Source organism: Solea senegalensis, linkage group LG10, assembly GCF_019176455.1.
Source record: "Solea senegalensis isolate Sse05_10M linkage group LG10, IFAPA_SoseM_1, whole genome shotgun sequence".
NCBI classification, from domain to species: Eukaryota; Metazoa; Chordata; class Actinopteri; order Pleuronectiformes; family Soleidae; genus Solea; species Solea senegalensis.
In genome coordinates this window covers 24,938,345-24,965,390 of record NC_058030.1, presented here as the reverse complement: position 1 = coordinate 24,965,390, position 27,046 = coordinate 24,938,345, and the positions used below count along the sequence as shown (strand labels likewise).

Sequence of the window (27,046 nt, the reverse complement as noted above, 5' to 3'; positions counted from 1 at the left end):
TCAATAAAAATAATAATAATAATTGACTTCTCACTCCTTTTGTCAGGAGGTGGAGCAGTTAGCCACTGTTACAGCCGCTGTCAGCCTCTGTTACAGCCACTGTGAGCCGCTGTCACAACCGCTGTTAGCCTCTGTTACAGCCTCTGTTACAGCCTCTGTTAGCCGCTGTTAGCCTCTGTTAGCCGTTGTTACAGACGCTGTTAGCCTCTGTTACAGCCGCTGTTAGCCTCTGTTACAGCCTCTGTTAGCCGCTGTTAACCTCTGTTACAGCCTCGGCTAACATTTAACCACTCACTCTCTCACACCAAAGTCCATAGAGAAAATCAGTGATTTAAGCTGCGGGGACACAGGAGCTGCTGGTCCTCTGCTGCCTCGTGTGGTCACTTTGTGTCACTGAGTTAAGTCTAAATTAAATATTTTAAAAGCCAAATTGACAAAATCAGACATTTGAACTAAGTGATAGAGGCAGCAGTGGATCATGTGTGTGTGTGTGTGTGTGATGTGAAAAACACTGGTTTTCTCTCTGGACTTTGGTGTGAGAGAGTGAGTGGTTTACAAACTAGACTCCTCCTTCTTCTTTTGATAATTTGACCAATCATGTCCAGTTTAGACAGAGAGTTTGCCTCCTATTGGTCATTCTTCTAAGTCTATGATATCCAGGTCACATGATCATGTTTTTATCTCAATGTGAGACAGATGTCTGTAAACCACTCACTCTCCCACACCAAAGTCCAGAGAGAAAACCAGTGATTTTAACATCACACACACACACACACACACACACACACGATCCACTGCTGCCTCCATCACTAAGTTCAAACGTCTTATTTTGTATAATTCAGGATTTGAAATCCTTCCTTCAGTTTGACCTCAGTGACACAAAGTGACCACACGAGGCAGCAGAGGGCCAGCAGCTCCTGTGTCCCCACAGTTAAAATCACTGGTTTTCTCTCTGAGGTTTGGTGTGGGAGAGTGAGTGGTTTACAGACGTCTGTCTCACAGGGAGATACAGACGTGATCATGTGACCTTGATATCGCAGACTCAATCCGACATAGATTTTATTAACCGAGTGTTTCGTTAAATGGCTAAAAATCAGGGTTGTGTTAAGCATCTTTGCTGGCAGCCATGTTTTCCGTACTCATAGCACAGTGTCCACACTTCAAAAACACCTGTACTGTCCCTTTAATCAATTATAAAATGTGACTCCTGACGCCGCTGCATGGTTTCTGTGTCGTTGCATATATTCATTCTTTCCTATAAAATATATCAGTGTGGATAGATTTATGTTACATGTGATCATGTGATCTATGTACTGTGAAACACTGAGCGCCGCAGTCCAGGCTCACATGCTCGTCATCATGACTCAGTGCTTATTCAATGAAGATGTCTTCAGTGGGACAGGAGTAGCCGATGTTGTCTTTAAAATACTGCTGGAACGCCCTCCTGTGGACAACGACAGGAAACACAGTCAGGAGAAGCAAGAATACAGCTTTCACGTCACCAATGGTTTGTCTCGACGACCGACATGAACGTGGACTTGTTCAGGACGCGAAGACAAAACCGCGGTGTCCATGAGCCTTAAATACCATCACTGTATACACTGTGTGACAGACAGACAGTGTGTTTAAATTCATGTTAAAAGTCAGAGTACTGTGTGTGACAGACAGACAGACAGACAGTAAAAGTCAGACTTTAGTCAAACACTAAATTGATAAATCCGTTCTCTTAAAGTCACAAAAAATCCAGCTCCAGAGTCATAGTCTGATTACTCGTCCATGTGTACACTATGTCCTCCAGTGTAGAAGGACACGACGCATAAACTGCAGGAGACATGTCCATCTGATTTGTCTCATCATTAACATGGACAAGCAGGTATGAGACACAGGCCGTTTCTCAATATCCATACTTGTGCGCATTTGTGCATAATTGTGCGTACTTGTGCATACGTGTGCATACTTGTCCGTACGTGTGCGTACTTGTGCGTACTTTTCCGTACTTGTGCGTACTTGTGTGTACTTGTGCGTGCTTGTCTGTACTTGTTCGTACTTGTGCGTACTTGTCCAAGAGCTAAACAGAGAATCGATGAAGCAGCAGAGATGGCGAGTCAGGATTCCGATGTAAAGTTGGCATTTTCATTGTTTGTGGCGATAAAATCACTTGTTCAAGTTCATTGTGATCAAAGGCAAGAACGTACATGTAATGTGTACATGTAATGTGTACATGTAATGAGTTAGATTTATTTAATTAAGTATAAGACTACAGAGCTAAACACACTTTTTTGTTGTTTAAAAGTTTACTTTTGTTGTCTCAGGTTGAGAGAGTTTGATTTCATTTGCTAGAGTTAAATGCACTTTATATGGTGTAACTGTTTACTTTTCTTACAAAGATAATACTTGAAGTGCAGGATAAACATCTTGCCGTCTGTCGACGTGCAATAAATATAGAAAGTTATGTATAAACATCTGTCTGTTCTACTCATTTCAACTGACTTGTAAAAACTACACAAAAAAATCCAAATTCTTTGACATATAGCAACTTATTTTTAACAGTAACGCAAATAGTTAATTTCCCTGGTAACGAGTTACTTTTATTATAGTAATTCAGTTACTAACTCAGGTACTTTTTGGAACAAGTAGTGAGTAACTATAACAATTACTTTTTTAAAGTAACGTTCCCAACACTGGAATTCAAACATGTGGTTTGTGTATGACGATATGACATATTCATAGTTTGTCAGCGACGTTTGCCAGAGGTGATAAGCTCCGCCTCTGCGGACGCTCGGGGCTCACCTCGGCCTGTCCTGATGACATCATGACGTCTCTGTCATTAGATGCTTGTGTGATCCATAGATTTGTTGTTGACGTGTTATTTTGTTTTTAATGGAAACATTTTGACCTGACAGTTTGAAAGTTTGTAAATTATTAATGTTTTATTTATTTTAACTTTGAATTTTAGATTTATATTAAAGTCGCACAGTCATTGTATCTGTATTTAAACATAATATGTACATATATGTATATATATACACACACACACTACTCTACAATGCAGTAATATATCTATTTCCACATGTTACTGTATATTTTAATAAATGAAGTTAAATATTTAAAATGTGAAAATAATACCAATACATATGCATTTATTAAGAGTATTTCATATGTTCATTTATCAACACTGTAGGTGGCGCTAATGAGACTTAAGCGTTTGGCGCCACCCGCCATTCAAACAGTAGAACGAGGAAGTACGCTGCTGTTCCAATTGAAGAATTATACTTGTGTACTCTGTACTTGGTAAGTATGTACTCCACTTCTCAAGTATATACTTCCCAAGTACGGCTGGAGTACATCCTTGCATACTTGAGTATTGAGAAAGGGCCACAGAACCACAGCATAGGTCCAGCCATAAACTGATTAAACACACAAGCTTGTAGAGAGATATAGCGCCACCTACGGAGGCAGAGTCACACGTGTACGGACAATAAATCCACGTTGTCCTCCACATGCAAACCCAGACTGTGTAAAATGATTGCCTGTCTTAGTCAGACTACGACCTTAGTCTGATTAAACTGAGTGTAAATGTAGTGAGTGAAAACACGGCTGCCTGTGAAAATAGCTACTTAACAAAAGGTCACGTCTTTATCTCACTGTGTAAACCACTCACTCTGCCGCACACACACATACACACACACACATGCACACACTCAAAGTCCACAGAGAACACCAGTGAGTTTAGCTGCTGGTCCTCTGCTGCCTCGTGTGGTCACTTTGTGTCACTGACGTCAGTCTGAGGGTTGGATTACAAACAATAAAGTGACAAAATAAGTGATGGAGGCAGCAGTGGATCGTGTGTGTGTGTGGGAGAGTGAGTGGTTAACACAGTGAGATAAAGACGTGATCATGTGACCCAGATGTTTTCTGTGTGTCAGAACAATAATAACAACAATACTAATAATAATACTAATAATAATAACAATAATGATAATATCACAGAACCACAGTGTAAAAACTTTAACACATGAAAACATTCTTACCCTAAAGATTTGGCGAGAGGATGTGATGTTGTGTCTGACATCATCACATGACAGGCAAAGCGCTGTTGGTCGGGGTGTTTGGTGATGAACCCGAAGTACCTGTGATGGAATGACGTTTGTTAACGGGATTTAAATCAGCCGCAGACTGAGAGGAGGCGTGGGAGGCGGGACTCACCTGCTGTGTTTAGGATGACAACCACAGAACGAGATGTTCTTCAGCTGGAAGAAATGAAAACACTGCTCTCCCTGAACAAGACAGAGACACAAACTGTGTGACGCTGTGACGTCCCACTGACCCTGAACACAACAACACCATGGACTTTCTGTTCATGAAAGAAGGGAGGGAGGAGGGAAGGAAGGGAGGAAGGAGACCCAACAACTAACCAACAACAAGCTGCTGTTAGGAAGCAAGGGAGGAGGGAAGGAAGGAAGGAGACCCAACAACTAACCAACAACAAGCTGCTGTCAGGAAGCAAGGGAGGAGGGCAGGAAGGGAAGGAGGGAGGAAGAAGACCTAACAACTAACCAACAACAAGCTGCTGTTAGGAAGCAAGGGAGGAGGGAAGAAAGGAAGGGAGGAGAAGGAGACCCAACACCTAACCAACTACAAGCTGCTGTTAGGAAGCAAGGGAGGAGGGAAGGAAGGCAGGGAGGAGACCTACCAACTCACCAACAACTGCTGTACGGAAGCAAGGAAGAAAGGAAGGAAGGAAGGGAGGAAGGAGACCAACAACTAACCAACAACAGGCTGCTGTTAGGAAGCAAGGGAGGAGGGAAGGAAGGCAGGGAGGAGACCTACCAACTCACCAACAACTGCTGTGGAAGCAAGGAAGAAAGGAAGGAAGGAAGGGAGGAAGGAGACCCAACAACTAACCAACAACAAGCTGCTGTTAGGAAGCAAGGAAGAAAGGAAGGAAGGGAGGGAGGAAGGAGACCAACAACTAACCAACAACAAGCTGCTGTAAGGAAGAAAGGAAGGAAGGAAGTAAGGAAGGTGACCCAACAACTAACCAACAACAAACTGCTGTTAGGAAGCAAGGAAGGGTGGAAGGAAGGAAGGAGACCCAACAACTAACCAACAACAAGCTGTTGTTAGGAAGCGAGCAAGGAAGGGAGGAAGGAGACCCAACAACTAACCAACAACAAGCTGCTGTTATGAAGCAAGGAAGGAGGAAAGGAAGGGAGGGAGAAAGGAGACCCAACAACTAACAAACAACAAGCTGCTGGAGAAGGGAAGGAAGGAACGAGCAAAGTAAAAGGAATGAAGGATTGGAAGAAAGAGGGAAAAAAGGAAGGAAGCTTGGAATGAATGAATGAATGAATGAAGTGGGCGTACCCTGTGGTCAGAGTGACACTGGTCGTGAACGTTGATCTTCACTCCTCTCACACTGATCTCCAGAACACATGGAGGCGGAGCCTGAGCTGCTGCACGTCTGTTACATGCAACCTGTTCACAACAACATCAACAAACAACGTAAACATGTTCTCATCAACCATTTTAGGCTGTTTGTCGCAGTTTGTTTGTTCGGGTTGTTTGTCTGTCATGTCATAGGTCACATCGTAGGTAGCGTCGTAGGTTGTGTCCTCGGTCATGTCGTAGCTCGTGTCGTCATGTCGTAGCTCAGGTTCTCAGTCACGTTGTAGCTCGCATCCTCAGTCACTCTGTAGCTTGCACCGTAGGTCACGTCGTAGTTCACGTCCTCGGTCACAATCGTAGTTCATGTCGTAGGTCACGTCGTAGGTCACATCGTAGGTCCCGTCGTAGGTCCCGTTGTAGGTCACGTGCTTCTTTACCTTGTGCATAGCGGCACACAGAACGTTGCTGCCTTTGTGAACAGGAACCTGAACTGAACCCAGGAATCGGACGTGAAAGTGTTCGACGCGACCGTCTCTGTGCGCTGTGAGGAAGAGGAAGAAGAAACGTGGTGAATGAGTGATTCTCTGCTTTCACTCGTCCATCGTCTGGTCTGCGTACCCTGGTTGTTCTCTTTGGCTAACTTGACAGCGTAGAACGCAGGAAAGACGCCGCTGGCTCCCGTCCTCATGTTGTAACCATGACACCACAGATCCTCAGACTGACTCAGCAGTAACAGCGGGTCGTCCGTCTCCAGGTGAAGCTCGTCTGCATGACGAGGGACAAACCTGAAAGGACAAGTAAAACCACGTTCAGGTTCAGGTTCAGGTTCCAGTGTGATGTGTTGGTTTGGACACGCGTGTGTTTGCTCATGTGTCTCCACCTGTAGGCGGCTCTGTGACTCTGCGGTCGCTCCACGCCGTCCAATACACAGGAGAAAACGCTGAATGAGCCGGCACCTGAACGTAACATCACAAAGATGAACAACATTACGTTTATCAATCTCTGAACTGTTATTATTATCATTATCATTATTATCATTATCATTATCATTATCATTATTATTATCATTATTATTATCATTATCATTATTATCATTATTATCATTATCATTATTATTACCATTATCATTATTATTACCATTATCATTATTATTGCTCACTAACATGCATAAATAGCACACTAGCCCTTTATTAGTCATTATTAAGCACGTATTAATATAGATAGATACTGTAGATAGATAGATAGATAGGTATATAGATAGATAGATAGATAGATGACCCTAACTGACTTAAGCCACTAAACTAAATTAAAGACTGATTAAATCTTCCTCGCTTTAATTCTACGTCACGTGTGACACAAAGTGACCACACGAGGCAGCAGAGGACCAGCAGCCACTAAAAACATGTGTGTCTGTGTGTGTGTTTGTTCTTGCAGTCTTAAAGGGCCACTTCACCACTGACTTCCAGAGATAAATGTGTTGTTCGAGACCGTGGATCTTCCTCCAAAATAATAAAACTGTGTTTCTGATCTGGAAAAATCAAATCAATAAAAACCTGCTTGAGCATCGTCATGATTTTCTTCAGTTTCCACTGGCAGCCATTTTGTTGTAATTGAGAATGAACCTCTGTTTGTCGCTCACAGAATCATCCGCTCACTGTGAACACTTTAAAATGAGAGAGATTTAAATAACCTGTAGCACTGTAATGGCCGCTGTTGTCAGTGAAGAGGTTGAGGAACTTCCTGCTCCTGGTAGCTCCGCCTCTTCCTGTTTGAGCCTCCTGGTCCTGTGATGTGACCTTGGTCCTGAAGAACCTGGAAACTACGACATCGCGCCGCCTCTTCACCTCCTCCTCCCTCCTCCGCCTCACCTCCTCATCCCTCCATTTCCTCGGCTGCTCCTCTTCTTTTCTTCTTTCTGAAAACAAGTTAATCAATGTACATGTTAAAAACATGGCCGACTTCCTGGTCAAGTTTGTAGCCGTGTTGGGTCTCTTGTGTCATGTATGAAGTTTTGTGGAGATCGATTAGTGTATGGCAAAGCTCAAAAACGACCACAAAACACAGATTGCATTATTTAAGAATAATTTGAAGAGAAACGATTCCTCGCTCGGGCACCGGTGTCGGTGCTCGGGCCCCGGCATTCTGGCGTTAATCTTTTTTCAGCAGCCTTTTTTTTTTAGTATATTTTTTGGGCTTTTTATTGCCTTTAATCGACAGAACTGTGGAGATAGAGACAGGAAATGAGGCAGAGAGGGGAAACGACTCACAGGAAAGGGCTGCACGATGTAGGATTCGAACCCTAACCTCGACATGGGGCGGCAGCTCTAACAAGTGAGCTAAACGAGAGAAGAAGAACACTTTGGCAGCCATCAGTCGTGTCCTCCTCACCTTGAGTCCTCGTCTCCTCCGTCCTCTTCCTCTCCTCCTCGTACTCGGGATCCTCGTCCTCGTTGGCCGACTGGTAAACCGTCTCTGCATCGCTGTCGTCCTTGTCGTCATGGTGACGGTGTAAACAGTCTTTAAGGCTGCCCAGCTCCAGCTGAGCGTCTTCATCCACCACCAGTGTGTATTTCACCGAGTCATAGTTCAAACTCGACACACACACCCCTCCGTCTCCATCCACCTCCAATTTGTTACAGTCCATTTTTGGTGGTGGGTCACTTCCTGTCAGACAGAGGGCGGGACTGTTGTGGGCAGGGTCTCCCTCAGCCTCCTCTTCGCTGATGTCCGGGTTGGTTCTGTTGGACACAGAGGGGTGCAGCGGTTCTGGTGGAGGTCCTTCTGTGTCTGAGCTGAGGGACATTCTGTTGGACCCGCCCTCACTGCTGGACCGGGACAGAACCGGAGCAGGATCCTGGCTCCTGTCGTGACTCTGGACTAAAAACAGAAAGACACAACATGTAATCGGTCAATCGGATCAGAGCCAGGTCACGCTAGGACCAGATTCACCACGGAATAGTCACACAAGCCCCTTCCCCTCCCCCTTTCTCAACAACTGTGTCTGACGGTCCAAACCAAAGACAGCAGTTTAACGCAGTGTGTGTTGATTAGAGTCACTCTAACAGTGCCATACACACTCATTAGAAATTCTGAAATCGTCCAAAACAAAAAGACAAACTTAAACTTGAACTTGAACTTGAATTTAAACTTAAGCTTAAACTGTGTAAAAAAGCTGTTTAAAGTTTTAACCACGTCTCGACGACACTGACGCTCCACAGTGGATCAACAGTTGGTGTGTGCGGTTCTTCACCTGGTTCTGGGTTCTTGTCCTGGTTCCTGGGTGCTACAGGTGTGCGTGGAACCACCATGGCGGGCAGGTAAACCTCCTGGCTGGCCGGTGGCAGGGTGCTGGTCCTCCCCGCGGCTCCTCTCCTCGCTCTGGCCTCAGCTCCTCGGTTCTTGGCTGCGTTGGTGTCTCTGGTCCTCTGAAGCGCGTTCTTGTCCCTGTCCTTGGCCCTGGACTCTGCACACAGTCTGCCTGTCCTCTTGTCCTCCCTCCCTGTCGTCACTCCGTCCTTCCCTCTGACGTCTACCGTACTCCTCTCTTTCATCATGGCTGCTGCTCCTCCTTTTCCTCTCCCTCCTCCAGCTCCTCCTCCAGCTCCTCCTCCAGCTCCTCCTCCTCTCCGCTGACTCCTTGGACTACTGGAGGCAGACACCTGTTTGTCCCGCAGGCGTGTGCGTGCGTCTGTTGCGACCGCCTGACTCTTGGTTCTGCCCTCATTGGCTGTGGGTGGTTTGGGGGCGGGGCGCCGCGTGCTGTGCCGGACTTTGTCCTCTGCTTTAGGTTTGACGTCTGAGGGAGGGACAGCCCCTTAACACGCACACAGGGATCAGATTAGGAATTAGGAAACCACACAGGGATCAGATTCGGAATTAAGAAACCACACAGGGATTATTCTTCACTCAAAAAAACAGAGCACGGCATTGGAGGAGCTTCAAGATGCATTCATGAAACATCATAAATGTCTATGTCACATGATCACGTCTTTATTTCACTGTGAGACAAACGCTTGTAAACCACTCACTCTCCCACACACACACACACTCACATGCACACACACACTCTCCCTCACACACACACACACACACTGCTGCTCCATCGCAAAGTTCAAATGTCTTATTTTGTCACTTCAACTTTTGCGTTCCTTCACTCAGACTTAACTCAGTGACACAAAGTGACCACACGAGGCAGCAGAGGACCAGCAGCTCCTGTGTCCCCACAGCTAAAATCACTGGTTTTCTCTGTGGACTTTGGTGTCGAAGAGTGAGTGTGTGTGTGTGTGTGTGGGAGAGTGAGTGACTGCATGGATGGACGCAGTGTTGTTTTCGTCAACGATGATGAGGAAATTATTTTGTTGACGATTTTTCATGACGATAACGAATGAATAAAGTGACTTAAACTATCACATATAGAAATTAATAAAACAATAAGCACTTTAGTCCAAAAGACTAAAACTAAGACTAAATCTAGAATGGCTGCCAAAAACAGCACTGGATGAACGATGTCAGCACCTGTGATATGTGGGGAAGAAGAGTGAGACTCCTTCCAGCTGTCCTTCTTTCCCAGAGAGTTGTTGTTGATGGAATCCTGGAGAGAGATAAAGAGAGAGAGCAGCAGTGTTTTGGTCTCCATGACGACGACTGGTCCTGACAAGGTCAGTGTTTATGACAGAAAATAAAAAACACACACATACCTGAATAAACAGGATTTAACTCATTTTCACCAGAAAAAAGATTAACATTGAAAATCTCATACAAACACACCGGAAAAATAAATCTCGTACAAACACACCCGCAAAATACATCTCTTACAAACACACCCGAAAAATACATCTCGTACAAACACACCCAAAAAATACATCTCTTACAAACACACCAAAAATACATCATAAACACACCCAAAAATACATCTCGCATAAACACACCCAAAAAATACACAAACACACGAAAAATACATCTCAAACACAAAAATACATCTCTTACAAACACACCCAAAAAATACATCTCTTACAAACACACCCGAAAAATACATCTCTTACAAACACACCCGAAAAATACATCTCGTACAAACACACCCGAAAAATAAAGAAACAAACTCGGTAAAAGAATTTGCAAAAATGGTTTGCACTTCCAAGCCACCGTACAAAATTATAGTTTACATTCTGAACTATTTCTGCCTTATTTCATTCTCAATCGTTTTTATCTTACATTATCTTTTATTATCGTAGATTTTATCATAGATTTTTTACTCTCACAACAGGACGTCTCGTGTTGACCTTTAACCTTTGAATAAACCCCCCGCTGCTGCTGTGTTCTGCTCTGAACACAAAGCTCTGATTGTTCTAAGAATTTACAGCTCTGTTGAAGAAACACAGAAAAACTGACGCTGCGATTTTTTGATTGTTTTTACATGAAATGAAAACTAAAAATCAGGTTTCTCTCAGTGTTTTTGATCAAATCCACACAAACATTCTAAATATATAAATGCACTCCTCTCTCTCTCTCTCTCTCTCTCTCTCTCTCTCTCTCTCTCTCTGGTGACATCATTTCCAGGAAGTGGAAGCATGGAGCATGGAACAGAAAGTGTGGAATGGTGTTGCATCCACACACACACACACACACCTGACTCACATCCACTGAGCAACTGCTCTCCTCTGTCCCACACCATTCTCTGTTACTATGTGTGTGTGTGATGTCCTCTTCCAGATTCCAGATTCAAATTAGAAACGTCGTTGCAATACTGTTTTGACACCAGCAGGGGGAGACACTGAAACATTGAGCTCTCCTGTCATAACCAGGTCAAAGGAGCTGCTGGTCCTCTGCTGCCTCGTGTGGTCACTGTGGTCACTGAGGGAAGTCTGAGTGAAGGAATGTAAAAGCCGAAGTGACAAAATCAGACATGTGAACTTAGTGATGGAGGCAGCAGTGGATCAACGACTCCTGAAAATCACTGGGTTTCTCTCTGGACTTTGGTGTGGGAGAGTGAGTGTTTACAAATGTCTGTCTCACAGTGACATAAAGACGTGGACAGAACAACCAATAGGAGGCAAACTCTCTCTAAACTGCTCTGTGATTGGCCGAATTATCAAAAGAAGGAGCAATGAAGAACGAACAGAGGCAGAATAACAACGACAGGAGTTACGTACGGCAGCTTTAATGAGCCAAAGTGTGTCTCTCTGCTGGCAGCCATTTTGTTTTCACTGAGAGTGAGTGTCTGTGTCTCACACTGGTTCTCACCAGCAGAGGGCGCTCACAGCACAGTCAGTGTGTGTGTGTGTGTGTCCTTCATCACACACACACACTGACCTATGAATGTTGATATTTAAAAAAAAACAAACATGTCTTTGAAACAATGCCATCGATCAGTGAAACAGGAGCACACACACGCACACACGCGCAAGCACACACACGCGCACACACACGCACACACACGCGCAACACACACGCACACACACACGTTGGACATTCATGACTTGAGGGGACATTGCATTGAGTTACATTCATTTCCTGGAGACTTACTCTAAACTTAACCATAATTACTACTGGCCTAATCCTAATCCTAACCCTAACCTCAACCTAACCTTAAAACATATCTTCACCTTAAAATGTACTCATTTACGTTGTGGGGACTTGATTTTTGTCCCCACAAGGAAGACAAGTCCCCATAATGTGACTGTGTAAACAGTTTCAGGTCCCCACAACAGTAGCAATAACTGCATATACTCACACGCACACACACACACACACACACACACACACACACACACACACACACACACACACACACACACACAGACACACACACACACTTGCTGCAGCCACATTGCTGTCTCATTCTGAAGACAGGATCCTCCCAGTACACACACACACACACACACACACACACAGTGTTATCCATTGACTGAGCTTGATGCCACTGCTGTCTCATCCTAAACACACCCATGCTCTCAGTCTTCTCTCTCTCTCTTTCACACACACAGACACACACACACACACAGGGACACACACCTGGGTGCCAGCAGGTGGCAGCTGTGGGAACAGATCCAGAGTGGTTGGTCTTTTTGGTCGATATTTGTCCATGACAGCTGAGGTTGATGGTTCCTCCTCAAACAGCAGCACCTTCCTCTTCCTCTCCTCCTCCCTCCTCTTCTTCACCTCCTCCTCTTTCCTCCTGTTCTCTGGCAGATGCAGCTTCTCTTCAGCTCGGCTCAGGCCTCTCCCCGCCCTCCTCCTCCTCTACCTCCTTCACTTCATCCCTTCTTCTCCTTCTCCTTCCGCCTGGTGTGCACTGACACGCCTCTACTGATGCCTCCTGACCTGCTGATTGGTTGGCTGCAGTGTCACATAATCATCATCATCATCATTCTGGAAGAGCAGAGAGGAGAAGGAGAGATGCAGGAGAAAAGAGAGAAGGAGGAGGGGGGAGTCATGGCCAGCCAATCAGAACAAGGCATGACATCATCAGCTTCTGTGCCACTGGCATTCCTGTTACTTGAGGCTCATAAACAAAATGTGTGTGTGTGTGTGTAATTATGAGATACAAAGTCAACTTTGATATAATATTCCATAATTATGATAAACAACGTCATAATTATGCGATGCTAAGTCATTATTATGAAATACTAGGTCATAATTATGAAATACTAGGTTATAATTATGAAATACTAAGTCATAATTATGAAATACTAAGTCATAATTATGAGATACTAAGTCATTATTATGAAATACTAGGTCATAATTATGAAAAACTGTCATTATTATGAAATATTGAGTCATAATTATGAGATACTAAGTCATTATTATGAAATACTAAGTCATTCTCATGAGAAACTAAGTCATTCTTATGAGATACTACGTCATAATTATGAAATACTAAGTCATTATTATGAAATACTAAGTCAAAATTATGAGATACTGAGACATGATTATGAAATACAAAGTCATAATTATGAGATGCTACGTCATAATCATGATACTAAGTCATAATTATGAGATACTACGTCATAATCATGATACTAAGTCATAATTATGAAATACTAAGTCATAATTATGAAATACTAAGTCATAATTATGAGATACTACGTCATTGTGAGATACGTCATAATTATGAGATACGTCATAATCATACTAAGTCATAATTATGAAATGCAGACATAATTATGAGATACGTCCTAATTATGAGATACCATGTCATAATTATGAGATACCATGTCATAATTATGAGATACATCATAATCATGATACAAAGTCATAATTATGAAATACTAAGTCATTATAATGAGATATGACGTAATACTTATAAGATACCATGTCATAATTATGAGATACGACAGGTTGTCAGTCAAAGACTAACAGTAAATGCATGTAAAGTTACGTTTTTAACTGGTGGTCAAAGACTAACAGTAAATGCATGTAAAGTTATGTTTTTAACTGGTGGTCAGAGTCAAACAAAGACAAACAGTAAAATGTATTTATTACTTTATAAAAACTGTTTTTTACAAAGTTTGCACACTTTCATTCAGGGTGAACTGGGCGACTGTGGAGGTTCAGGCTGAACTTTATGTGGCAAACTTCTTCTGCCGCACAGGTGCAGGCAGCTGAGACATGATGTCCAGCAGGGGGCGCTCCACCACAACCAGAGAATGGTCCTCCATTAAACTCACACACAGGAGGTGCTGTGGGTAGATAGAGTACAGATGTTAATCATTGCATAATAGGAGCAAAAAAAAGTAAAAAGTTAAAGGGAGAGAAACATGAAACTATAAGTTTGGAAAAGTCCTTCTCACAGTGAGTTAAAGACGTGAACATGTGACAAAGATATCCTAGACTCAAGTCTTTCGTTGAGTGTCTCGTTTTGGCTTCAGTACCTGGAAGTTCTTGCAGATCTTGAAAGCGTGACTGTGGCTCCTCCTCTCAGACTCAGGGAGGCTCCTCAGCATCATCTGGTTGTAGAACATTGTCTTAGCTTCAGGGAGTGGCTGCAGACACACACACACACACACACACACACTTATCAAACAAAGCCAACGGTTGCTGAGTCACGTCAGAGACTCTTCAGTATGAACACATGAGCGGTGCCCACGTACCAGACTCTGGTCGATGATGCAGAACATGAAAGCATCGTGCAGAATGATGTGAGACGGGTGTCTGGGGTCAAAGATCACATGTGTGACCGGCGTGTCTCTCTCTGTCCACAGAGAGTGAAGTCCTCGTCTTTGCAGAGTCCGACTCCAGTCTGTGTAAGAGTGATGCTGCACACTGAACTCAAACACCTGCGCGCACGCACACACGCACACACACACACACGAAATGGTCATTTCAATTCATTGAAAACCTCCTTTCTTCAAGAGTACAATAACTTTCACAAAAAAACTAGAAGATATTCACATTTAAGAAGCTGAAAAATGTCAGAAAGAAGAAAATATTCACATTTAAGAGTCTGAAAAATGACAGAAAGAAGAAAATATTCACATTTAAGAAGCAGCAGATTTATAGTAAGTGGTTTGATTTACCTGCTGGTCAGCGTGCACCATAACCAGGTTGTTGGTCACTGGGTGAAGGCCGATGGCTGTGGGACACGAGCTGTACACTGGAACTGTACAGTGAAGCTAAACACACACAATATTGTCAGTAATTAAAGGCCTCGTTCAGCTCGTTTTTAAAATCAGCACTGATCCGAGTCAAAGACTGTGGGTTCATTTTTGTGTATAAGATATAAGAAAAAGAATAGAAACATTTAAACTCTGACACTGAATCATTCATTTAATGAAGAAGAAAATGATGAAGATGAGTGTGGACAAACCTTCATCTTGTCGAGGTTGTAGACGTGAACCTCACAGTCTGTGTTAGCTGTGGCGAGCCACTTCCCGTCCTCACTCACACAAAGCAGGTGAACTGGCTGTGTGCAGCCTGGACACACACAGACACACACAGACACACACACAGGTTAATTACTGACACTTTTTAAAACCGTTACAATAATAATAACTTTTTAGTGTAAAACACTCACTCTCCCACACCAAAGTGCGTAGCGAAAATCAGTCATTTAAACATCTCTCACACACACACACACACACACACACAGAGGACTTGTTGCCTCCATCATGAAGTTCACACGTCTTATTTTGTAAAATTCAGCTTTCCGTGATCCTTTGTTCAGATTGACCTCAGTGACACAAAGTGACCACACGAGGCAGCAGCGGACCAGCAGCTCCTGAGGAGGAGTCAGACTCACCTGACTTGGGTTTGAGGGTGTGCAGGTGTTTACACTCCGACTGACTGACAGAGACGACAAGAACAGAAGATCTGCTGCTGGACACAAACAGTTTGGACGAGTCGGAGGAGAAGCAGAGCTGCTGGGCTGAGCAAAGGCTTCTGGGTAGTTTGGACACCTGGGGGAGGGGTTAGCGACATGAGTTTCCCATGTTGACGTGATGATGACAGTGTGACGCAGAGGAAGAGCAGCTGACCTTGGTGACGCTGATGTTGTTGTTGTCGTGGTGGACTCTGTACAGACGGACACCGGACACGGTGGAATACGCCATCCAACCTCCACACGGAGACAATGCACTACTGCACATGTGATCCTCTCCCTGCAGGGGGCAGCACATGATCAGTACCATCACATGACCTTGTCAGCTTCATTTTAACTCTTTATATATACCTATATACCATATATATACCATAACTTTCAGAGAGAGAGTGTGTGTGTGTGTGAGAGTGTGTGAGAGAGAGAGAGAGCGTGTGTGTGTGAGAGTGTGTGAGGAGTGCGTGTGTGAGTGAGGGGTGTGTGAGGAGAGGGACGGTGTGTGTGAGGAGAGAGAGAGGCCAGTGTGTGAAGAGAGAGAGAGAGAGAGAGGGGAGTATAGAGAGGTGTGTGTGTGAGGGGAGAGGGAGAGAGGAGGTATTGTGTGTGGGGTAAGGGAGAGGTGTGTGTGGGAGAGGGTGTGAGGGGAGAGGTGTGTGAGAGAGAGAGCATGTGTGTGTGTGAGAGAGAGAGAGAGAGAGAGAGAGAGAGAGAGAGAGGGAGTTCTGTGAGGTGAGGAGGTGTGTGGGAGGTATGAGAGGTGTGTGTGAGGAGAGTGTGTGTGAGGTATGAGAGGGTGTGTGAGGAGAGAGAGGGTGTGTGAGAGGAGGGACGGTGTGTGTGAGAGGAGAGAGGTGTGTGGGGGTGTGTGTGGAGGGAGAGAGAGAGAGAGTGTCTGTGGGGAGAATGAGAGAGCTTGCGTGTAGGAGAGAGCGCGTGTGTGTGTGTGAGAGGAGAGAGAGAGAGAGAGAGAGAGAGGTGTGTGTGTGGAGAGGGGTGTGTGTGAGTATGAGAGGGGGTGTGTGGGGAGAGAGAGGAGGTGTGTGTGAGAGAGGGGACAGTGTGTGTGTGTGAGGAGAGAGAGGGACAGTGTGTGTGTAGAGAGGGAGGGACAGTGTGTGTGAGAGGGGAGAGAGTGTGTGTAGAGAATGAGAGAGGTGTGTAGGAGAGGGGTGTGTGAGGGAGAGAGTGTGTGTGAGAGGGGGAGAGAGGGTGTGAGAGAGAGAGAGAGAGAGAGAACTAAATCATCATCTTTCACAGAACATAAAACTCCCTTCTCCCCCCACACTTGCAGAAAATCCACCAAATTATTTGTTAAAGGGGACATATTACACCCTATTTCCCCCATTAAAATAGTTCCCTGGTGTCCTAATGAACATGTCAGTGACATGCTTTGGTCAAAATACCATAAGGATGAAGCATCATAGCAGTTCAATAACCCTGCTAAACCCGCCCCTTTCAGAACGCTCGGTTTTCGTGCATGGTCCCTTTATATGCAAATGACACACAGGCAAACACACATCCACTTCTTCCAGGGGGTTTCTGATTTGTCCTCTTTACAGCTCCATTCCTCTCCCCCTCCCTCCACTAGTTCTGACAATATCAAAATGGCAGCGTGCCCAGAAAACAGCGAGAGTGCCGTCACAGGAAGAGACGTCCTACATAAGGATCGAGCCGAACAGTGTCCAACTGTAAATCAGTTAAAAACACTTAGGAACAGAACTGCTGATCGCCAGCGGAGCGCGGCGAGCTGAATAAACTGCCACTGTATGTTACTGTATCAGACCGGTGACTGTGCTCCGGAGACCTCGCCACCGCTGTCCCTATGCCCCTAACTGATTTTCACAGAGAGTGCAGCACCGCTGATCGCCACCGCTGATCGTCAGTGGCGAGCTGCATAAACAGCTGCTTTATGTGATTGTATCAGACTGAGTCTGTGCTCCGGTCATGGAGGACGTACTGAACAAATATGTTTAATTAGGACGTGTCAGAATGGTCAGTTATGAGCTCTATGTGACCTTTTCTTAACAATGTGTGTGTTTGTACGTCGGTGAAATACGTCCCCTGAATAAATACGGTGACTGCTGGCCGCAGTCTGATGCAAAGTGGTGCAAACATACGAACACACGTTTGCTGACTTTATCCGGCACATTAGCTTCATATATAAAATCCTCTGTAAAACACTGTGCTCCACTGTGCAGCCACCAACAGCACACTTGTCCTCTGCGTTGACATTATACTGCTCTTCCTCCCTTGCCTGCACTCTCGCAGGGACAAGGTGGAGCTAAGGTGGAGCTCGCGAAATAAACTTACTGGTGGGGCGGTAACATTCGCGGTGAAATGCGCATGCTGCCGTCATAAGCGCAGGGAATTCAACATCGAGTGTTTTATCGCCTATACTTACACTAAGGGGGACCACGAAAACAGGACTGAGCCTTCTGTAGAAAAGGCTAAATTATCTTAGCTATAAAACCTGAGCTGAAGCCAAAAGCCTGCAGCATCTGCCACATGTAATGTGTCAAAAACAAAATCTGTCAAAAGCCTTTTCTCGAAATTATCCAGGAGTCTGCCAGACCCGGTCCACCACACTGCTCCAGTATGGCACGAGCCACCGTCCTCTAGACCAAGTCCGAGGGTCCAGTTAGAAAGCGCTGGATGTGCTGGAGTCTGAACGCTGCCCTCCTGTTGGCCAGGTGTACGAGTCCGTGGCCCCCCTCCTCTTTGGGGAGAAAGAGGACGCTCTGGGGGACCCAGCGCAGACAGTCCCAGAAGAAGTTCACTAGAGCGGACTGCACACTAGACAGCAGCTTCTCCGGCGGGTCCAGACACATCAGCCAGTGCCACAGCATGGGGGACACAAGATTATTAATAACGAGGACTCGACCTCTGAAGGACATCTTGGGTAAAATCCATCTCCACCTCTTAAGACGACCTTCAACCTGTTCAATAAAAAGGTCCCAGTTCTGGGAGGTAGAGGCTGCATCTCCAAGATGGACGCCAATGGCGCATTTCCACTGGCTCTACTCGCCTCGCCACGACACGGCACGATTAGGTTGCATCTCCACTACAAAAAAGTACCTACTTAACATGGGCGGAGTCATCACTGCACTGCTGAGTGAAACTATGGTGACTTGTTTTATGTGGTGACTTCAGTTGACTACAGTTCGGCGCTGTTTGGCTTGATTTCTGTGTGGGAGGTCTCTTCCTGTGACGGGACTCAGCGGCCAGAAATCTGACCAATCATCGCATAGTACCTGCACGCGTGGAACCTCGTCTGAACGGGTAAAAATAGTACCTGTTACCAGGTACTAGGCTAGTGGAAACGCTACTTAAACTGTGCCGTAGCGAGACGAGTAGAGCGGGTGGAAATGTGCCACAAGATATTTATGTCCTCTCCTTCTCCACAGTAAGCCCCCGGTAGAACCAGCTTTTTCTCTAGCCCCTCCCCCACCACCACAGCTTCACTTTTCTCCCTGTTAATTCTCACAGAAGAGAGTTTTCTGAAGTCAGTGGCAGTTTGGGTGAGACTATCGATGTCATTCTGAGTCCTCACAGACAGAATGACGTCATCAGCATTGATGATCAGACAGTTTAAAACAGTCCTCACAGCCAGGAAAGGACAGACCAGACAGACTGGAGCCTTCTGTAGAAAAGGATAAATTATCTTAGCTATAAAACCTGAGCTGAAGCCAAAAGCCTGCAGCATCTGCCACATGTAATGTGTCAAAAAAAAGCCTGTTCTTGATCTAGAGAAATCAGACCAAACTTTGAGCCTAATGAACCAAAGAGGTCCAAAATGTCCCGAATCAGAATAATGTTGTCAGATATCAACCTGCTGGGCACACAGTAGGTTTGGTCCACATGGATGACCTGGTCCATCACCTTCCTGAGTCTCATGGCCAGCGCCTTAGAGAGCGCCTTAGAGCCAGTTCTTAAGCTCCTGCAGGTCTCCTTTTTTGGGAGGAGGGTGAGGACAGCCCTCCTGCAGCTCAGAGGCAGCTGTCCCTTGCTCAGACGGTCATGCAGGACACACAGAAGATCCTCCCTCATGACCGTCCAGAAGGCTCTATAAAACTCCGCAGGGAGACTGTCTATGCCGGGAGCTTTTCTGCTCTGCACAGTCTGTAGCGCCTCCTGTGGCTCCTGGGCGGAAAGTTGTGCCTCGAGAGCCCCTTTGAGGTCCTCGGTCACTTGCGGCAGCCCTTCGAAGAATGACAGCGCCACCTCTGGTTCCTCCCGAAGCCCTGCTGTGTAAAGGTTGTGATAAAAACCCACAGCACACTGCCGAATGTCTGCGTCCTCCTGCAGTAGTAGTCCACTGTCAGACCTCAGCGAGTGCATGAGTCTTTTCTGTCCGCTCTTCCGCTCCAGCCCAAAGAAAAAATGGGAAGGAGCATCCATCTCAGCGGCGTTCTGGAAGTGTGACCGAACCAGAGCACCATGGGCATGAAAACCCAGCAGGTCGGACAGAGCTGAGCGTTTGAGTTTGAGAACTTCAATATGTTCTCGGTCTCCTGTGGAGTCTGCTCGGTTTTGCAGTTCCACCACTTCTATCTCCCGATATCTCATAGACCTGGGCATGTCTCTAGTGACACTGAGAGTGTACTGCAAGCAAAGCTGTTTGATCTGAACCTTTCCCACGTCCCACCACTACTGCAGGGAACTATAATCAGACTTAGTCCGTCTGAAATAAAATAATCCGAGTGACTCTTTAAAACCATTATCAGTTAACAGTGTGGTGTTAAAGTGCCAGTACGCACTTCTACATTGTACTAGTGTAGTACTGTGGTTACTCATTTTGGTATCGTGACAACTCACAGATCAATACCTGAGGAAAAACATGCCTTCAACAGGGAGAGAGACAGGAGGCTGCAGTGACAGATTGTGGCCACTGAGGGGCAGCGGAGGGAAGAAAAACACTCACCTTTCTCTTCAGATGGATGAGTTTCTCTGGTTTCCTCTTCACAGGTAAACTGTCTCCTGGTTTACCTGTGAACACAGAGACGCCATATTTTCACATTGTCACATTGTGGGGACTTGTCTTCCTTGTGGGGACAAAAATCAAGTCCCCACAACGTACATGACTAAATTTTAAGGTGAAGATATGTTTTAAGGTTAGGTTGAGGTTAGGATTAGGCCAGTAGTAATTGTGGTTACGGTTAGAGTAAGTCTCCAGTAAGTCAATGCAATGTCCCCCCAAGTCATGAATGTCCAACGTGTGTGTGTGTGTGTGTGTGTCCTCTCTCCCTCACCATGTCCGTCACTCTCTCCTAACCTCCACAGCTCTAAATGTTCAGTGAAGTGGAAAAGCAACAGTCCAGTCTTCTTAGCACAGTGAACCAGACTCCTCTGCAGAGAACAAACACAACTTTATTGACATCATGATTGAAGGACAAAAACACTTCTGATGGCTATCACAAAGAAACTTTCATTCAAACGTTTTTAACAAACTCACGTGAGGAAAAGTGATTTTACGCAGCGCAGACTCCTGAGTGTTCTTCTCCACTTTGTCCAGCAGAGGTCGCACCACCAGCTGTGTGTCCATACCTGACCACACCACAAACACCCTCATTATGTGTGTGTGTGTTACACTGACACCACAATCACAGTCATTGTGTGTGTGTGTAACACTGACACCACAAACGCCGTCATCGTGTGTGTGTGTGTGTGTAACACTGACACCACAAACACCGTCATTGTGTGTGTGTGTGTGTAACACTGACACCACAAACATCGCCATCATGTGCGAGTGTGTGTGTAACACTGACCTCCTGACACCACAGCAGTGTCTGTGTGTGTGAGTGCTCTCACATCATGAGAGTGATTTTTGAACGTCCTAGTTCTGACCCAGGTCTTGTCCTGCTGTCCCACGGTGGACGAGATGAACTGAAACTGGACGACGGTTCCCTCTGACGTCCCGGCGACGACACTGCTCTCATCCTGACAGACAGTCACAACATTTACCGTCAGTCAGTCTGGTATCAGGACAGACAGGCAGACGGACAGAACCACGGTCACCTGTGAAACACTAAGAGCCAGGACGTCCCACTTGGTGACCAGGTGAGTTTTGACCAGCGTTCCCGTGAATCCGTCCCAGATCTGGACTTTGCCAGCAGAGTCGCCGCTGATGATGGTGTGGTCCGAGAGGAAGACGAGGCTCCAGACGACCACCTCTGTGACCTTGGACGTCCCGAGGCCTCGCTCCACCAGCAGCCTGTGTGTGGAGTGACCTGAGGCCGTACAGTACGTCACACGTCAAATCCCAAAGAACGAGTGCAGAACACAGTCCCTGCCGTCTTTTGTGTTTAGTGAAACATCGTCACATTTCTACTGATGCCGCTTACATTTCTTATGCAAACAATGGATACTTTGATACTTTTTAACCATTTCAATACTTATATTTGGGACTCTGGAGGCCCTACCAGTCGCCAAAGTGTGGAAAAAGAATACTCAGTCATGTTTTCGTGGTCCCCCTTAGTGTAAGTATAGGCGATAAAACGCTCGATGTTGAATTCCCTGCGCTTATGACGGCAGTGTGCGCATTTCACCGCGAATGTTACCGCCCCACCAGTAAGTTTACTTCGCGAGCTCCACCTTAGCTCCACCTTGTCCCTGCGAGAGTGCAGGCGAGGGACAAGTGTGCTGTTGGTTGCTGCACAGTGTTTTACAGAGGATTTTATATATGAAGCTAATGTGCCGGATAACATGTGTTTGTGTGTTCGCACCACTTCGCATCAGACTGCGGCCAGCGGTCGCCGTATTTAGTCAGGGGACGTATTTCACCGACGTACAAACACACAAATTGTTAAGAAAAGATCACACAGAGCTCATAACTGACCATTCTGACACGTCCTAATTAAAAATATTTGTTCAGTACGTCCTCCATGACCGGAGCACAGACTCAGTCTGATACAATCACATAAAGCAGCTGTTTATGCAGCTCGTCGCTGACGATCAGCGGTGCTGCACTCTCTGTGCAACGGTGCTGCACTCTCTGTGTCACCACTGATCGCCAGCGGCAAGCGGCGATCTGCCTAAACTGCCCGGAGCACCGGAGCTGGTCAGCGGTGGCGATCAGCGGGGTTGAGGTCTCCGGAGCACAGTCTCCAGTCTGATACAGCAACATGCAGTTTATTCAACTCGCTGCGCGCCGCTGATTTACAGTTCGGCACTGTTCGGCTCGATCCTTATGTAGGACGTCTCTTCCTGTGACGGCACTCTCGCTGTTTTCTGCGCACGCTGCCATGTTGATATTGTCAGAGAACTAGTGGAGGGAGGGGGAGACGAATAGAGCTGTAAAGCGCTGTAAAGAGGACAAATCAGAAACCCCCTGGAAGAAGTGGGTGTGTGTTTGCCTGTGTCTCATTTGCATATAAAGGGACCATGCACGAAAACCGAGCGTTCTGAAAGGGGCGGGTTTAGCAGGGTTATTGAACTGCTATGATGCTTCTTCCTTATGGTATTTTGACCAAAGCATGTCACTGACATGTTCATTAGGACACCAGGGAACTATTTTAATGGGGGAAATTTTCAAAAAGCCGAACTTTGCAAAATAAGACATTAGAACTTTGTGATGGAGACAGCAGTGGATCAACAACTCCTGTATGTGTGATGTTAAAATCACTCATTTTCTCTCTGGGGTTTGTTGTGGGAGAATGAGTGATAGGGCTGAATGATTTTGAATAAATATCTCATTGTGATATGATACACGACATCAGAGGGTACGGAAGAGTATTACGGCCATGTGTAAAGAAAAGGAAAATAAATACAACTGAGTGTGCTTCTGAGAAAAAAAAAAATCACAATTGTGACTTTAATCTCTTAATTCTGACCTTTTCCCACAGAATTCTGACTTTAATCTCAGAATTCATGCTGTTTTAATCATGTCAAAGACATCTAGGAGTGGCGTCAAAGAGACGTCCACGTGACGACAGGGCGCAACTACATGCTCACCTGTCTCAGCATCAAAGATTCTGATCATGTCCATCATCCCTGCGGCGATCAGTTTACCAGACGGATGCCAGGACAGAGAGAGGACCCGACCTGGAGGAGATCACACACACACACACACGTATAAATACGATCACACAGAGAAGTAGTGCAGCAGACAAACACCCAGTCTGTTTATTTATGCTCTCACTCTTTTGTCTGTCCAGGTTTCTCTCAAACTGAATCCTCTCCTCCAGGATTTCAAACATCTTCACTGTCCCATCTTCACAACCAGCCTACCACACACACACACACACAGACACACAGACAGAGAGAGAGAGAGAGACACAGTGAGTCAACAACCTCAAAAAGTCACTTTGTGGATACACGAGCACAAAGGCTGTTGTGACTGACCGCGAGCACAGTTCCCTGGCTGTTGCTGCTGATGGTCCACACTGGTCCGCCATAGGCCTCCACTGTGTACCTTGGCCTCAGGTTCTCCAGGTCATACTCTGTGATCTCTCCATTCAAACCAGCACTGAAGAGACGCTGGCCGACCCAACACAGAGCCTCCACCGTCCTGCCGTCCCGCCCCGGTATCACCTGGGCAACACCAATCAACAAATCAATCAGCACATCAAGGATCCCTAACAATTACATGACTGTGTTTGTAGGAAACTCCAGTGAGAAACTGAGTGGTTACATGTGATTATATGTATTGTCTGCAACAGTGTGTAAACAGATGTTTCATCTTTTTATGGTGCATTTCCACCGGCTCTATTCGCCTCGCCACGACACAAAAGTACCTACTCAACGTGGGCGGAGTCATCACTGCACGGCTGCGTGTAACTGCTGTGACTCTGTTTTACATGTGGTACACACGTGCCACATGTGTGGTTTCTTGGAACGCGCAATTCTGTATTTACGTTTCCTCTTGAAAAACTGGTGGCTTACCGACGTAACTCGGGTGAATGGTCTCCAAGTTTCTCTTCAATTCATTAGGTTTCATGCTGTCCTGACAACACACAGAGTCATTTTCTTCATCTCCACCATGAATCCAAGACTGAGATCTATTTTCTTCGCATCTTGTGCATCTGTGCAATATCATAGCGCATGATTTCTGAAAATATACTATATACTATACTACGTTGATATCAGCACAACATCAACTGTTGGGGATGAGCCCCAGACCCCCCCTTCCTGTATGCACCCACACTTGAACAAATAGGGAGGTCCTTATGCATCTGTGCCAGGGGAAGAGTAGTTCTTAATCTGTCTGGACTAATACAATTGATAATGTAACATTATAGTGTGACGTGTCAATAATCGTCAAGCACTGGTGATTCTGCATGGTTGGAGAAGGGGCCCCCAAGTTAAATTCTGCTTAGGGCCCCCTAAAGGCTCGGCTCGTGTCCAAGTGTTGTTCTGAAGCCGTCATTTTACAATGTAAACATTGACTGACTTAAATATGTATATCTTAATCACCATATTATCTTTTTATGTCACGCTTTTCACCTTTATGTACATGTAATGATTTTACCCATTATATGCAAATGTTGTCCTTTTTCGTGTTTGTGTGCGTCAATAGTAAAAGTAAAAAAAAAAACAACTGCCGGACTACCGGCATTTTGACTTTACCCTCCAGAATGCATTGCATGCTGGTCACGTGGTGTAGCGCGCTCTATTGACAAATGGAGCAATTTTATGCTCATCTCCCTTTCTAAAGCAGTGCGAGGACACACGGATGTTACACTAACATTCTAAAGCCACAACAAAGACGACTCTTCATTACGGCGTAAAAAAGCCAGTGTGTTATCTGTGCCGTGTGGAAGAAGCGTGTCCACGCACTGTTGCAAAACCACTCTTCCAGAATTCACAATTTAATGTTTATTTACTTTTCTAAATCAGTGCGTGGGCACACGGATGTTACACGACCCTTTTAAATCACAGCAAAGACGCATCTGTACACCGGCATACGTTAGATTAGGTACGAAGGATCCTTGAAAACCTAGAAGAGAAAACTAAGCCACGCGAACCAGGTTGAACTCACCTTCTCCTGGAAGTAATTGTCTGCGAAGTTAAAGATCTCCACGGTTCCGTCGGCCCGGGCCAGAGCCAGCCGATCGGTTCGGCTGTTAAACGCCATGGTTCTGATCGCGCTGGGCATGAACTCGAAGAACCGGACCCGGTGAACCTTAAACTCCCCCATGTTTGTGCCTGTGAAAACACGTGTGAACTGGACCCGCTAACCGAACCCAGATCCCACGGAACAAACACGAGTGAACGCTTCGTTCAGTTTAAGCGTTTCGACATTAAAATATGAAACACGTGATTCACCGGTTGTTTCTCACCGAGGACATGCGTTTATGTCGCGGTTTAATCGACGAGCAACGAAAACACCGCACGAGCCACGTTGGTGACTTCTGACCCGGAAGTACTTCTTCTTTGGTCTGTAATGACAACGTTTGTCGGTGAATTACTACCACCTACTGGTGGTGGAGGGTGTCGCAGTGCCGGAGACGTTTTATTTGAAAACAGGAAACTGTTCTTCTTTTTTAAATGAATGAATGAATAAATATCTTTATTTCGGTTACATTCATATAAAAAAGTAAACAAAGTGAAATCATTTAACACAATTATGCCAATAACACGTGGCTTATTTTGGCCTATGCTGTCCAACACCAGGAAAAAAATCCAAGAAAATCAAAAATGTAGAGAAAATACATAAAACAATGCACTTAAATTATAAAACTAGACTTCACTTTGCATTGTAAGCTCTTATTATTTTACATTTCAAACTTTTTCTGAACCCAAAAAGAGTTTTACACCCTTTCATCTCATCATTGAGCCTGAACTTTACCCCCAAAAGTGACAAACATATGTATTCAATATTTGATCTTTTCAAACATAAATAACCATCCATAAATAACCCTAAATTATAAATTCCTTCTCTTAATTTAAGGATTTTTATTTGTCACTTGTATATGTTACACAGTAACACACAGTGAACTGTTCTGAGTCACTCCGAGACTGAACTTAAGTTAGATATTGTAAGTAACAGAATAAATATAAATATATAAGTATATACACAAAAAAGAACAATAAATGGTAATAGGCGGTGTCATGATAAATGATGTTGAAAAAGTGACAGTGATATTTAAAGTGCAGTGTGCAGTGAGGCAGTTACACGCTGTAAATTGCCTGGTTGGCCTGGTTGAGATTTCAGATTTCAGAATGCTTTCGACAGCTGCTGTATAGAAAGTTTTCAGGATCTTGGTGGAGACCCTGAACCTCCTCAGCTGTCTCAGGTGGTATAGACGTTGTCACGCCTTTTTGACCTGGGTGTGATTGAGGATGGACCAGGTGAGCTCATCATAGAGATGAACTCCAAGGAGCTGGGAGTGCTGGTGCTTCCTGTAA

The 27,046-nt window shown here is 45.2% G+C and overlaps 2 protein-coding genes across 3 annotated transcripts; both read right to left on the bottom strand.

Annotated features, from left to right (window-relative positions):
* Window positions 1–1,319: 1,319 nt before the first annotated feature.
* On the bottom strand, window positions 1,320–12,747 carry LOC122775372 (C-Jun-amino-terminal kinase-interacting protein 1-like). 2 transcript variants are annotated; one of them, XM_044035202.1, is made up of 12 exons: window positions 12,400–12,747; window positions 9,904–9,979; window positions 8,639–9,202; window positions 7,777–8,265; window positions 7,079–7,303; window positions 6,269–6,344; window positions 6,007–6,173; window positions 5,826–5,929; window positions 5,368–5,478; window positions 4,207–4,277; window positions 4,032–4,130; window positions 1,320–1,444 (listed from the first exon to the last, which is right to left on the bottom strand). In XM_044035202.1, the coding sequence occupies exons 1-12, from the start codon at window positions 12,469–12,471 to the stop codon at window positions 1,372–1,374; spliced, it is 2,127 nt and encodes a 708-aa protein (XP_043891137.1). In that variant the 5' UTR covers window positions 12,472–12,747; the 3' UTR covers window positions 1,320–1,371. The 2 variants fall into 2 exon arrangements, with proteins under 2 accessions (XP_043891137.1, XP_043891139.1); XM_044035204.1 differs by having other exon boundaries at window positions 8,639–9,184; window positions 12,400–12,746.
* A 1,100-nt stretch (window positions 12,748–13,847) lies between these two features.
* Window positions 13,848–26,069, bottom strand: utp4 (UTP4 small subunit processome component). The gene is made up of 17 exons (XM_044037023.1): window positions 25,978–26,069; window positions 25,677–25,871; window positions 24,041–24,229; window positions 23,838–23,922; window positions 23,651–23,740; window positions 21,716–21,927; window positions 21,466–21,637; window positions 21,153–21,244; window positions 20,950–21,046; window positions 20,622–20,686; window positions 15,861–15,983; window positions 15,626–15,782; window positions 15,194–15,300; window positions 14,904–14,999; window positions 14,478–14,663; window positions 14,259–14,369; window positions 13,848–14,066 (listed from the first exon to the last, which is right to left on the bottom strand). Exons 1-17 carry the CDS (start codon window positions 25,984–25,986, stop codon window positions 13,950–13,952), a joined length of 2,103 nt encoding a protein of 700 aa, XP_043892958.1. The 5' UTR covers window positions 25,987–26,069; the 3' UTR covers window positions 13,848–13,949.
* Between the last annotated feature and the right edge of the window lie 977 nt (window positions 26,070–27,046).